This window comes from Epinephelus fuscoguttatus, linkage group LG9, assembly GCF_011397635.1.
Source record: "Epinephelus fuscoguttatus linkage group LG9, E.fuscoguttatus.final_Chr_v1".
Taxonomy (NCBI): Eukaryota; Metazoa; Chordata; class Actinopteri; order Perciformes; family Serranidae; genus Epinephelus; species Epinephelus fuscoguttatus.
The window spans coordinates 25,894,469-25,907,749 of NC_064760.1; the positions used below are offsets into that span (position 1 = coordinate 25,894,469).

The following is a 13,281-nucleotide window of genomic DNA, read 5'->3' on the forward strand; positions in this document are numbered from 1 at the left end:
AGCCCTTGCAAGAAAACATGGCCTTAATGCCAAAATCTCAGCTGAAAATGCCTCAATGTCGAGCAAAAAATAAAACTTGATTTTGATGCCATAATCATGGCTGGAAATGCTGTGATGTCTTGCATAAAACAACCTGGTTTTGGTGCAACAGCTGTGGCTGGCAATGTTGCAGTGTTAGAGCCACAATTATGGCTGGAAATGCTGCATTGTCTTGCTAAAAAAAAACGCCTGGTTTTGGTGCCACAATCTCAGCTGAAAATGTCCCAATGTCTAACAAAAAAAAACACTTGGATTGATGCCATAATCACGGCTGGAAATGCTGTGATGTCTTGCATAAAAAACACCCAGTTTTGGAGTAGCAGTTGTGGATGAAATGTTGCAGTGATGGAGGCTCAATTATAGCTGAAAATGCTGAGTTAGTCTTGCTAAAAAAAACACCCAATGCCTCACCTAAAACCAGCTGGTTTAGATGCCACAATCGCAGCTAAAAATGCAGTCATGTCTCGCTACAAAACAACTGGTTTTGGTGCCACAATTATGGCTGGAAATGCTGTGATGTCTTGCATAAAAACACCCAGTACTGGTGCCACGTTGCACAAAAAACCCCCATCTCACCTCGGTTTCACAACCGCCACCGTCCTTTCCACCTCCCAGTGACAAAGTCAGCTCACACACATGTAGTCAGAACCATGTCACTGTAAAAATGTCACAAAATGTGCACTGTTACATATCTTTAATTCCAACATATTCTTTTAGAGACTGGGCTGAACATACACTGAACATACATGCAAGCTCATCCAAAAGCAGATGTTTGCACACACACACAGTTTAGTGCACACCTACCTTGAGGCTCGTCAGAGTGACCATCCTAAGGTCGAAGTCAGTCATTATACAGTAGAGCTCCTGCATGCGGAGCAGACCGATGTGCCACACCTGACTGCCAAACAGTCACCTTAAACCAAAGGCCACTGCTCAATAGTAAGATGTGGCTTGACCTGAATTATCATCACCGTTCTCCCTCTCTCCTGTTGTGGTTTATAGTCTCTCCTTACTCTCCCCCTCCACCTGGTATTCAGCGGGCAACCAGACATTCTTGACATTTTGCAAAGGTTGAAAGACAAAGAACCTTTGTCTCCTAATAAGGCCGCGCTCTGCACCCCACCTGAATGAGAATACTGGGGTAGAGAAGGCGGTGTGTGTGAGGAGGTGTGCATGTAGGGTGGTGTGTTTGTGTGGGATGGCGGAGGGGGGTGGTGTATATAGGGATACAGACGGGAGTGAGAAAATGCAAATGAGAATTGAGAATGGGTGGGTAGGACAGGAAAAGGAAAGTTTCAGGCAGGAAGAGACATGAAGGCGTGTGTGTTTGTGTGTGTGTGTGTGTGTGTGTGTGTGTGTGCATGCAGGTAAGAGGTGTGGGAGGAGGAGGTTTGGGACTGAGAGACAAGAAAAAATGAAGATTGTTATGATCAATCCCCTATCTGTAGGTTGGTAACAGTTAGGTTTCAGAGGCTAATGTAAGCTATTGCTGTGAGAAACACGGCGGCGCGCCCTGATGCCTCGCCCGCAGTCACACAGACAGACACGGATGTTCTACAAGAGAGCGATATTCTCCATCACTGCAGGAGCTTGAAGCGGAACTCAAAACACCCAAGGTCCTTCTGGTCTCTTCTCATCTCTCTCTCTCATCCATCACACCCCTCAGCTCTACCTCTCGCCTCCCTCACCGCCTCCCTCAATCTCTCTTGCACCTTATTCCTCCGCAGTTCTCTCTGAAAAACTTGCTCCCAAACAGCTGAAGCGAGAGAAAAATAGTGTTTCCAGCAAGTGAAAGCAAGGACAGAGGTGCGATGAAACGGAGAGGTTTAAACAGTTAGAGCTCGCCACCCGGTCAGGCACCTTCCAACCTTTGGTTTAGTGACTTCTTGTTTTTCCACTCTGCCAGTGTCACTTTGAGTTATCTCTACCGTATTCCTTCCACTTACCATACAGCTGTGGCCCTGTGTTATGCAATGTCCCTGCATTGTCTCTTTCGCAGTTTTTCAAGGCGCTGCAATTTTGCGAAGGCACAGAGTTAAAAGTGAGAACACAATAGTTTTTTCTCCGTGTTTTGTCTCAACATTACATAAGCAAAAGGTAAAAATATCTGGACCTGTCTTTTAAAGCAGATGGTGTGGTTATGACATCAGGCTCGTTAAAGGCAGCTGTAACTAGGAAAAGCCAAGGGTTGTTGTGAAGTGCACTGCCTTAAATCCAGCTCCCCCTGCTAACAAGGAGAAGAAATGTTCAGTGTGTGTGAAAACCTTTAAATTCTCCTCTCATAGTCTGTTGTCTTTCTCTATATTAATCTCTCTCTTTCTGTGTGGGTACTCTGTCACTCACTGGAATGTGGGCAGATATGGGATCATATTCAGACTTCCACATTCATTCTGCAAGCGACTCAGGAGCCAATATTAGCCACGCGGTCGTTGTTTTACCCATGAGCCCGTTGCCTTGGAAACGTTGCATAAGAGGGAGTGGGAAAGCGGGATGCCCCTTGCTGATTGGGAGACAAGGTGGCAGATCTCTCTTCCTCTCTTCTCGTCTTCCCTTTATCTTCCCTCTTGCATCTTGTTTCTTTTCCCTGCGCTCAACACTTGCTCTAACTGTATGTGTCAAAACACTGGAGCTCCAACTGTCCCCTCGTGCCACGTGTTGCATCAGCTCACCACCCAGCTCCTCCAAATAAAGCTCCGCAGTCAAAAACAGCATATCTATTACAGTTAGTCTCCAACTTAGCCAAAGCTCCTGTTGGAACAGTGATTTATGGCCCAATTAGACGTGTTTGTCCACGTGGCGCTCACACACAAGCACCTGCGTACACATTTGAACACACACGCCGCTCCATGAGCGGTGTTGTGTGTCATCCTTGGCTGTGGGAGGCCTTGGCTGGAGTCAGGGAGGATAGTGCTTTGTTGAATCCACCGAGACCTCATGTTCAAGACTGCATGACTTGGCCTTCCATGGCTTCCATACAAGCAAGGCCATGCTGTGTCTACATACCAGGAGGATGAGAGAGACAAAGGAATGGTGAGGGAGGACGGCGTGTGAGGAAAAGGATGGCCTTGGCTCCGGAGACAAGACAATCTATCTTCTGTATCCTCACTGGCTCTTTTCCCGCTTTGTAAAGGAGAAAGAGAAACAGGATCAGACTAGACAGTTAAAACTTAATATAGTCATGTAGTCGGCAGGGCTGCAGTATATTCAGAAATGTCCAAACAACAAAACAGCAAACTGTCTGCCATACCTGTGAAGGCAAACCAGAGACGTGATCAGTGATCTGAAGAAATCAGGGCTGCTGTAGGTTGCACACTTTCCGATGGAATAACCTCAAATTGAGTTTCTTGTGTAATTAGCATTTTTTTTCCCAGTATGTAGCAAGCCAAGAAAAAGAGCAGGGTGGGCAGCCCCTGTGTGAGGGAGCTGTCTTAATCCATGTGTTTAGCAAGCACCATCTGCTGCTTTTATTCAGATGGGAGTAGAAATATTTGGTTGATTAGGAGAGGATCTGTGTAGGATACCCGCACCGTTAGCGCTGGTTACGAGGGACACACATGCTCGATTCTGTCAACTGGTGTCTTGGAAGGCAAAACAGAAAACAGACACACAGACATCAACATGCGAGTGCTCAGATGAGTACATGTGTGCATATGGATGGTGATGTGTAACACGCTTAACACATGACAGTAGCGTTGAAAACACTGTAATGCTGTAGAGAGAGGCAGATTTGAAAGAACGCAAACACATGCAGACAGACAAATCAGAAATTTCTGCTGTCAGGAAATGATTGAAAGAGCTTTCACACATGCCCTGTTTGGTTCAGTTCAATCGAATTCAAAATCGTTTGCCCCCTAAGTACGGCTCATTTGGGCAGGTGTGAACACAGCAATCACACCCGGGTGTGCACCAAAACAGCCGGACTGAGACCTTCTTGAAGACATGGTCTCGACCTGATTACAAACGAACTCTGTTGCGGTTCATTTGTGGTGAGAACGTGTTCTGACCTCGATCCGAAACAACTGCAGTCACATGACACATTGTTTGGGTTAAACATGAGCATGTTACAGTCCTGGAGGATTATTAATGTGCACCTCCTCCTGTACTGCCTTAATATGCACATTCAGCACATCCAATGTATCAAAACATTGTTTTCTAGTTGGAGCCGCGCCTCGTTTTCAAACTGTATGGTTTGACTAAAATGAACAATAACAGCAATATAGTCCACGATGACCAGCGCTAAAATCAACCTGCGTAGTTGTCTCTCCATTGTGACATTAGAAAGTGTCACATTTATCTTGCAAGTGTGCTCTTCTTCAATGTTTTGTTTACTTCCTGGATTTTTCCCACTTAGAAATTTTGACCAATCAAGAGCAGCTTTTTCGCGCAAAGCATTTTATCTGGTCCGCTTGTAAATACTGCCGTGAGAACACGAACCAACTCAAACTTAGTTACTGACTGAGCCAAAAGCAAGCGAACTCTAGGTCTGACAGCACTCTAAGAAATAAAAAATGCTCAAAAATATGACCTATGTTTAGAAAATGTTAAAGTTAATTTGTGAGTTGTTTCTTTCTATTAAAAAAAGGTTAATGTTCAGATCTATCAAGAATGTAAGATGCAGATGATTGTAAGCCTGAGTCTGGCTTCAGTTTGAGTTTAGCTCAAGTTCCTTGCTGGTTACATGCTCATGTAATTAAAGTACCCTATTCTTTTAGAAACTGAAATAATATTAGGCTTAGTCCACACATACACAGGTATTTTTTATAAGGTGGTTTTTGTCTGTGTTTTGGGCTTAAGACAATGTGTAAACTGCAATTCAAGTAACTGAAAATGGTCCTTTTCTCAAACTCCATCCATGGGCGAGATTTTCAGAAACTCAGTTTTCAGTGTTGCCGTGTAGACCGTTAGTACCATCAGAGTGTGTGCCATTGTCAATCTTGTGAGGCGTCGCAAATGAGGCAACATTTCCAGTGCGGACGTTGACAAAACAGAACTAACTCTGATCTTGCTAGCAGGACTTTTTACTAGGGCTGCATAATGAATGGTAAGTCGTAAAATATGTCACAATACACCGTTATGAATAAAGCATTGTGGTGCTACAGAGATGCCCTGGCCTACAAATCATATGGAATGTAAGGGAACATGCTTGTCTGGTACAGACCCCAGCAAAAATCATATCATCATTTTTATTTTCTTATTTTTTTAATTTTTTGGTGAAAATGAAGCTCAAAAATGACCAATTCTACTAAAATTGCGACTCACATCTCAGTCACAGTATCTGTCAAAATATCATGTTTATACATATGTACAATGTAGAGTTGCTCCTCCATTATACTGAGAAACAGAGGCGTTGGAATGCGCTACAGAGGTCACTGCTGCATAATGTAGCCTTCAGTAATAGCTTTTTTCTGGCTGATGAATAGCCAACATCCTCTTGTTCTTTGGGTGATTGGGATATGTCGCCACCTGTTGGTGTGGCATGCTCTTGACGGTGTTTCATTTGTGTTTCTGTGTTTCATTTGGACAGATTTTTTTTAAAACAGTGGTTGTGTCAAAGGGATTTTCTTTTTACAATGAAATTTTAGTTTTTAAAAAGACCTGTGTATGTGTGAACTAGGCCTCAGCTGAATGCTGTTTAATGAGATTTGTACACCAACATTTCAATCAGTCCTGTAAGTTTATATGTCAGTTTTCCATACCTTACATAACCCTGTTGTTTTTCTGTCTCCAGGTGCTGATCTCGGTGGTCTGATGGACCTGGAGTCTCTGTACCGCGGCGTGGAGCAGAGTATCAACCATACAAGAGCGGGCCGAATGCGCAGACAGAGTCTGGAACGGGCCTACAACATTGAGGTGCTGCTGGGCGTCGACGACTCGGTGGTCCAGTTTCACGGGAAGGAGCATGTCCAGAAGTATCTGCTAACACTCATGAACATTGTAAGTGATGGTGGCAGTTAGATACACACATTGACACAAACAAACACACACACACACACACACACACACACACACAAATCATTGATCAGATCATGTGTCATTGAATTAGGCATCTGTTGTGTGATTTGCTGACATTTAGGGCTCTAGTTTCCCGGCGCAGCGCAGGGTGGCGAACCCCGCGCAGAGCTAGTTTCGAGCAGCGCAACCCGAGGCGCACTCAGTTTGGTAGTTTGGCAGACCGAGGTGCGCTGAGATGGGTATGGCGGCGCAGCAGGGGGAGGTGTCGACAGATCCAGCTTGGTGCAGTGACAGTTTCGTGCCAAAAGGCTTCACTGAAGGTGCGCTAAAAGCTCGCCATCTGAAACCAGGTCTACTGTCAGCGCAGGGAGAGCGCAGCCGGTGTAAGCCGAAGTTTGGCTGACCGGCGGACAGTGCACACACGTCTCCAAAACCTCACAGGCAGGTTTCCAGAATATCAGGCACATTAACGATGCAATAAATACCCAAAAAAAACACTATTCAATGCAACTATCTGCAATCAGCACATAAATGTATCTCTATATCGACTGTCCCGTCACATCTGATGTCAGATCAAAGGGGATTGGCACCGTTTGGCACGCGTAATGGAAACCCAACCTGATTTGATTAACACAGCTGCAAACTAATGAGTTCACACTCCTCTCAGCCAACCACAAACAGCCACAGCATCAGATAGGGAGTATATATTCAGCATCTGTCATCTTAGAAAAGTCAGAAGAAAAGAAACAGAGTGAGACTACGAGAGAGAAAGAGAGAGTGCGCACGCACGAGAGAAACGCAACATTGATTTACAATTGTGGTGACCTCCTCCCAGGCTACCTTTGCATCATCAGCCCGTGGAGGTCTGCTCGCAGTTCCGTATATTCGGACACTACGAGCAGACTTCCCGGACCAAAACATAAGTTTCGTCCTGGGAGGAGTTTGGCCGTCTGACGCTGCTGCTCTCTTCTGCCGTGGCGAATTGAGTAAACTCTCATTACACCTTTGCGTGGCGCATTTAAGGGCGAGGAGAGGCAACTTGCGCCGGTAGGAGGGACGGAGGTGGGATAGAGGAGTAGCTGCGCCAGGCGCACGGTGTGCCAAACTTACAAAATCTGCCTGGCCACACCCAGTTGGCGAAGCGCAGGTGCGCTGCGTCCCCGCCGCGCCCGATCTGCGAAACTAGACCCATTAGGTTACTTTAGAAGCTGAAATCTCAGGGATCACATCAACAGTGGTGGAAAGTAACTTAGTGCATTCACTCAGGTGCTGTACTACTTAAGTACAGATTTGAGGTACTTGTACTTTATTTGAGTATTTCCCTTCTATACAACTTCTACTCCACCACGTCTCAGAGGCACTTTTCATTGCACTTTTCACTCCACTTAAATGATCTGACATCTTAAGTAACTTATTTAAATATTTTTATACTATTTATGTCCAGTGAAAATAAATTTAAAAAATGCATTTGAATTTTGTTGTTAAAATTAAAAAAAAAACCGTTGTCTTCTTAAAATGAATAAACTATTAACACACCATCTTGGATCAGCTGGAAAATGCATCATCACGGGACAGCGATGCCACAAACATATGATGATCTCATAGCATAGTTATGTTTATTAGTTTATTTAACAGGGGTCATGCACAATACAACTGTTGAGCTAGAGTTAGTCATGGGTACATAGCCATTTGACCCTTTGCTAATCAGTCATAATGTAGCATCAGGCCAGCTCAGACCAGGGTCCAACATCAACACAGCTGTGCTCCATTGACTCCAATGCACTTGTTTCAGATTTCCTTCATTTTCAGGCTGTGTGTGTGTTTTGTGGATTTGGAGCTAAATGTTGTGCCTGGGGCACGTCATGTATTAATGATACTCATTACCTGGAGAGGTTGGAAAAAGATATACGTTTCTTCCCTGTTCCAAAACCAGAATCAAACCCTTAAAAGTGTAGGATCAGCTAGCTAGCCACTGAAGATATAGCCTACTGAATGTATACACATGCTGCTTTTGCTTATTAATGATTATAACAGTGAAACAAAGACCGACCCTGCTGTACAGGAACCAGTGAAGGGAAGCAGGGAAACTTTGCTGATATTCAACCAGCTGTGTGTCATCACAGTGTGCGCAGATGAACGTTGTTTGACTTCCCCTGGAGATCCCTGCCCATCCAGTGGCGGAGGTCTGGGTGCTGGCAGCGGCACGGGGGCGAAGCCAAACATTGTTCATCTGCACACACTGTGATGCCACACAGCTGGTTCAATATCAGCAAAGTCTCCCTTTATATTCATTGTCTTGTGTGGCGATCAGCAGTGATGTGGTGGTTCACTTTTACACTGTGATCTGTAGCCTATAGTTCGGCTTTAGCTTCTAACTATCTTTGTCTTTTTAACCTGTTGTTGCTGCTGAGTCAGTTTGACATCCTGGATATATCCTTCAAACACAGACTGTAGACCCCTCTGTCTGCTTCTCTCTGGAATCACTGCTTCATTTTTCCAAAAATATGATAATATTTCTTCAGGGAGTGCAGTTAGTTACAGTGTGGGCTCCATGCTTACTCCAACAGCTTGTCGGACCATCAAAAAGGGGCGGGGCTTAGTGAAAGGTCAATTTTCATCCATTGCAATACAATACAAAAAACAATACAGTACAATTCAGTGACTTAAAAGCAAAACCGTTTGCAAATTTGCGGTACATCACCTATAAAACGTCATACAAAATATGCATGATATAGTCCCAGAAAAGTCAGTGATCATATGACTGGTTTGTCTTGAGCCATGTTTTAAGGTGTTTCTTTGTGGAAAAAAGCCACCGCTCATCCGTAGCAAAACACTTAAAGAGGTGCTTGAGCTGAACTTAGAGCCTTAAAAAACAACAAAACAGCAGCCGCACACTCACTTAAGGTGTTTCTTTAAAACCTCTGAAACTTGTGCATTATGACACATTGCTGTGGACCAAACCGCCCAGCAGTAAATAAAGAAGTTAAAATAAGCGCAACCACGTCTACAGCAGAAAAATGCAACATACACATAGATGCAGCTGTAAGATGAATCCAAAAACAAACTTTTACTTAAGTAAGGTTTTTAATACAGTGGAGTATTTTTACAATGTGGTATTAGTGCCTTTAACCAAGTAATGGGCCCGAGTGCTTTGTCCACCACTGACTGCACATCACACATGCAACCACACGCAAACATAAATGCATCTTCATGCACACCCATCATCCCAAATGTCCCAAAATGACATTCGTTGTCTTCCTCTGAAAAATAAAATCATTTAATGGGAAAACTGTTCCATTTGAGTTGAATGGAAAGTAAGTCACAGAGAGGTCAAAGAAAGAGGTTAACACACACACACGCACAGACACACACACATGCACACACACACACCAACTGAATGAGGATTCAATTCCCTTCCTACATGTTCTCATCCAGCAATCAGCCGCGGGTAATCCTTTCTTCTCTGTCTGAATATGATGAGATTTCATTTGTTTGAGTGAGTGTGAGTGTGTGTGTATGTGTGTGTGTTAGGTGTGCCTTGTGCTCTGAAGGGGCTCCTACATATCATTTCATCAGGCTTTGTGTCATGTCATCATTCATCGTGAGTGTGTTTGTGTGTGTCTGAAAGAGAGGAAAAGAGTGAGAGAGATGCAGAAACAGCAGGCAGTATGCTCCAGGCCACAACAACACTTAGCCAAGCACTCAAACTCCCAGGTGTGTGTGTGTGTGTGTGTGTGTGTGTGTGTGTGTGTGTGTCCGTGCGTTCGTGTGTTGATGTGACACTGAACACACTGCAGACTTTAATCTTTGCAAATTAAACCTGTGGCGAGAGTGCTGTTTGCACGCATTCGTACGCGTGCGCCCACCGCATACGTGTGTGCGCGTCTGTTTGTGTGCGTGCTCCTTGTTTGCGTTCGCTTGTATTGCGACCCACTGCGCAAGGAGCCAATCTCCGACTGTTAAGCAGGTGCAAGCATACAGCAACAAATCCTACCACACCTCTTTGTCTCAGCTCAGCGCTTGAGAAAGAACAAGAGCCGCTGTGCTCTCTGCCTCCCCTTTTAGATATTTGTTAGACAATATAGGAGAAGGGAATACGCAGCCCTGTCGCAGCCCCCCTCTAATCTGTGGGGAAGAGATGGAGAGACAGAGGGAGAAGGAGTATTTTAAACAGCACATTCGGAATAAATTACTGACAGCCAGATAAACAGAAATAAATAAATAAGGGCTGCCTCCCACGCGTGGCATCTGGGCGACTTTCTTCTTGAAAGTTTGCTTTGCTCACTATAGGATGGGTGTGCTCTCTTTCTCTCTCTCTGTTTTATATCTTCCCCTCTCTGTCTTTCTCTCACTTGCTCAGCAGCACTGAGTCGCTCCACACTGAGCTCTTTTGCATTGTTACTCCGCCCTGACTTGGTTAGTTTATGGCAACAAATCCTCAACGATGTTAAAAAACTTTCTAAGCATAATGTGAGTGATGACACAGGTTTATGGGAAGACGTGCTTGGTAAATTTAGGATAAGGAGAGACAGACTTGAGAGTATATATTTGCCACAGGTGCCCTCTAAAGGTATTCATAAGCAGGTGAGTTTTTTAGAAAGGAAGTAATACTTTTCCTTTCTGAAATAAGGGCACTGTTTTGACATTGTAAAACCTTTTACTTTATGTCATGATGTCTCCTCAGCTCCTCTCCCGCTCCAGTATTTTTCCTTCTTCCACCTGTTCTCTCCTTAAATTCATCCTCTCGATTCCTCTCTGTACTTTCAGGCTGAATTGAGTGTATCTGACAGAAAGGCTGTCATATGAGTATTCATGTTTACACTTTCAACACACCTAGAAAAAGTCAGTGAAGTGATCATCTGTCTTTTGTTGCAGCAGCTGTTACAGTGTTGTACGGCCTCCTGTAAAGGATAAATGAAGCACTTGCACTTCTGTACAAGAGGTTATTCTGTAAAACAGTGTATGCATTGTTTCTCAAAGTCTGTTTCCACTCGTCTGTCGTGTTTTTTGTAATTACTGTCTGCATCTTCCTCCTCTAATTTCTGTATTTCTGTTAGTTTGGATGACTGCTGAAATAACCTAAGGGTTAAGGTGGACAATTTGCGTGTGCGTGTGTCGGAGGGTAGAGGGTGGAACTGCTGTCTGCAAGACATCAAAGTGCTCCCATAGAAAACCACTAAATCCTGTCTGCTAAGTTCAACAGGAGTGTCAAAGTGTGTGTGTGTGTGTGTTAATGTGTAGGTTGAGTTAAATGTGTGTATTGGTAATTCTGCTTCCCACTCCTTTCCCATGTGTTTACCTCCCTTCCCTGCTCTGTATCTTTGCATCAATGGACAAGAATAGGTCCAACCACGTGGCTTGATTATTCACTGTTTTTCAATCTATCAATGAGTGAGAATGTGCATGCAAATATATGCACAAGTTGTTTATTTTAAGCGCGTGACTCTCTGTCTTTGTACATTAAAAAAATGTGGAGTACATTTATAGTTAATTAAATACCATGTTTTGAGAAGCAGGTAGCAGGACTGGACCCACATGCAGACAGCAGATGACAGGATAGAGTCCCAGAATCAGGTGATAGCAGGCAGGCACATGTATGAATCCAGACAACAGAAACAAAAGATGAAGACAAACTGACAAAGAGGAAAGGAACTTGGCTGGTCTAAGAAGGAAATGACTGAATACAGGTGAGCATGAGGTGAGGTGAGTGCAGGACTGGTGAGGGACAGCTGAAACTTAGCAGGCAGGGCAGGAAAACACACACAGCAGTACATTGCTTCGCTTCTGTGGTGGTACTCCTGCATGCTCCTCCAAAATGGGCGCAGGCTGAACGTCATCCAACCACATTTCAAAAAGTTCAAACTAACCCTTTCAGGTATTATTGTTATTATCATCAGCACTCTAACCTACGTCACTGCGTACGTTGCTAACAGCTGAGTGGGCGATTTCATTAAGAAAAAAAAAAAACAGAAACGAACGCAGATGGAGTCGACCTTTAAGCAGCGAGTGACATATGTTGAGTGTGATTTGGACAAAGAAGAGAACACAAACAAGAAAAAAAAATCAGAAATGCAAGACAATTATCATTGAATCCGGAGAGACAAAGAAAAAGGAGGTGACACAAAAAGGAGAAGAAATCGAAAAGGACAGGGGTCTGGCCTGTACCACAGGTGACAAAGTGGGCTGATACGGGCCTTTTGAAAGCACGAGTGTTGTCGTAACAATGTTGTGGCAAATCCAGTAAAATATGCAGTGTGCCAAATGCCAAGTGGAGGCCATTGTGCAGTAATCTTCCTGTGGCGAACATCATAGTGATAGATTTAGTGGCCAACAGTGATCTGTCTGTCTACCTGTCTTTCTCACCCATTAATGGAGACCTTTCGAGAGGTGCCGCTAAGTGTTAATCACGCTCTCTGTAGATATGGATAGTCACCGCTGGTGAGGGCGGCTCACATGTGTGTGTTTAATTTTAATGATGCATATTGGCATACTGAGGTGTATTTTGTCTGCACTTTTATGCCTCCTGCATGTGATAAGAATCATTTCTGCAAGAGCTGTCTGGAAGTGGTGCAGATCGTTCAGTCTTGTCTTTACCAAAGCTCCTGGAGGCAGTGAAAAGTCACATTAATAAGTGGCAGGAAAAGCTGGGAAAGGAGAGGTAGTCCAGGTAATAATAGACACCTTGTTAGCTGGAGGTGTCACAGATATGCAAGGAGCACTGTCAAAATCCTGGGTCTCAGTTTTTAAATATTCCCATGTGTGTTGACAAAAAAGATGTAGAGAAGCTGTCCAAAGTCTTATCTAATTTATGTCGCACTCTAGCCAAATTTTATTTGATGACTCAGTTCTGTCTCATCGGCAGCTGAGAGTGTTTTTAATGCACATTTTCAAAATGTTTCCTGACAAAATTTCATTGCCTATTAAGTGAAGCCCACTCTCCATGATAAGTTGATTTAAACACATGAGCTCGGTGTATGAAACACTGTGAAAATGTCCATATTATAACACAGTTATCTTGAATGTATTTTAAGCCTTTAGGAGCTTATTACTACTACAGTATGTTCCCCTCAGTCTTAGTAAGAGCAAAGAAATTGACAAATCCAGACAGAAATAGGCTAATTCTTACCTTACATACATTTGAATATGTACAGCAAGGTGTCACTGTAATACTAAACGTAGGTGTGAACCTGTGGATGAGGTGCCAGCAGCTAACAAACTGCAGATTAAAAGTAGACAGAAGCGCTCGTGTCTCTCGTTCTTGGGTTCCAGTGTGAACTATCCCTCCCTTAT

General features: G+C 43.9%; 1 protein-coding gene across 2 annotated transcripts in view; it reads left to right on the forward strand.

The window, feature by feature from the left end:
* The window catches only part of LOC125894516 (A disintegrin and metalloproteinase with thrombospondin motifs 2-like), a 154,991-nt gene that overhangs the window by 110,116 nt on the left and 31,594 nt on the right, over positions 1-13,281 (forward strand). For both annotated transcript variants that reach the window (XM_049585973.1, XM_049585974.1), the window contains exon 4: positions 5,768-5,973. In XM_049585973.1, the coding sequence (XP_049441930.1) occupies positions 5,768-5,973 (206 nt within the window). The remainder of the gene's footprint in view (positions 1-5,767; positions 5,974-13,281) is intronic.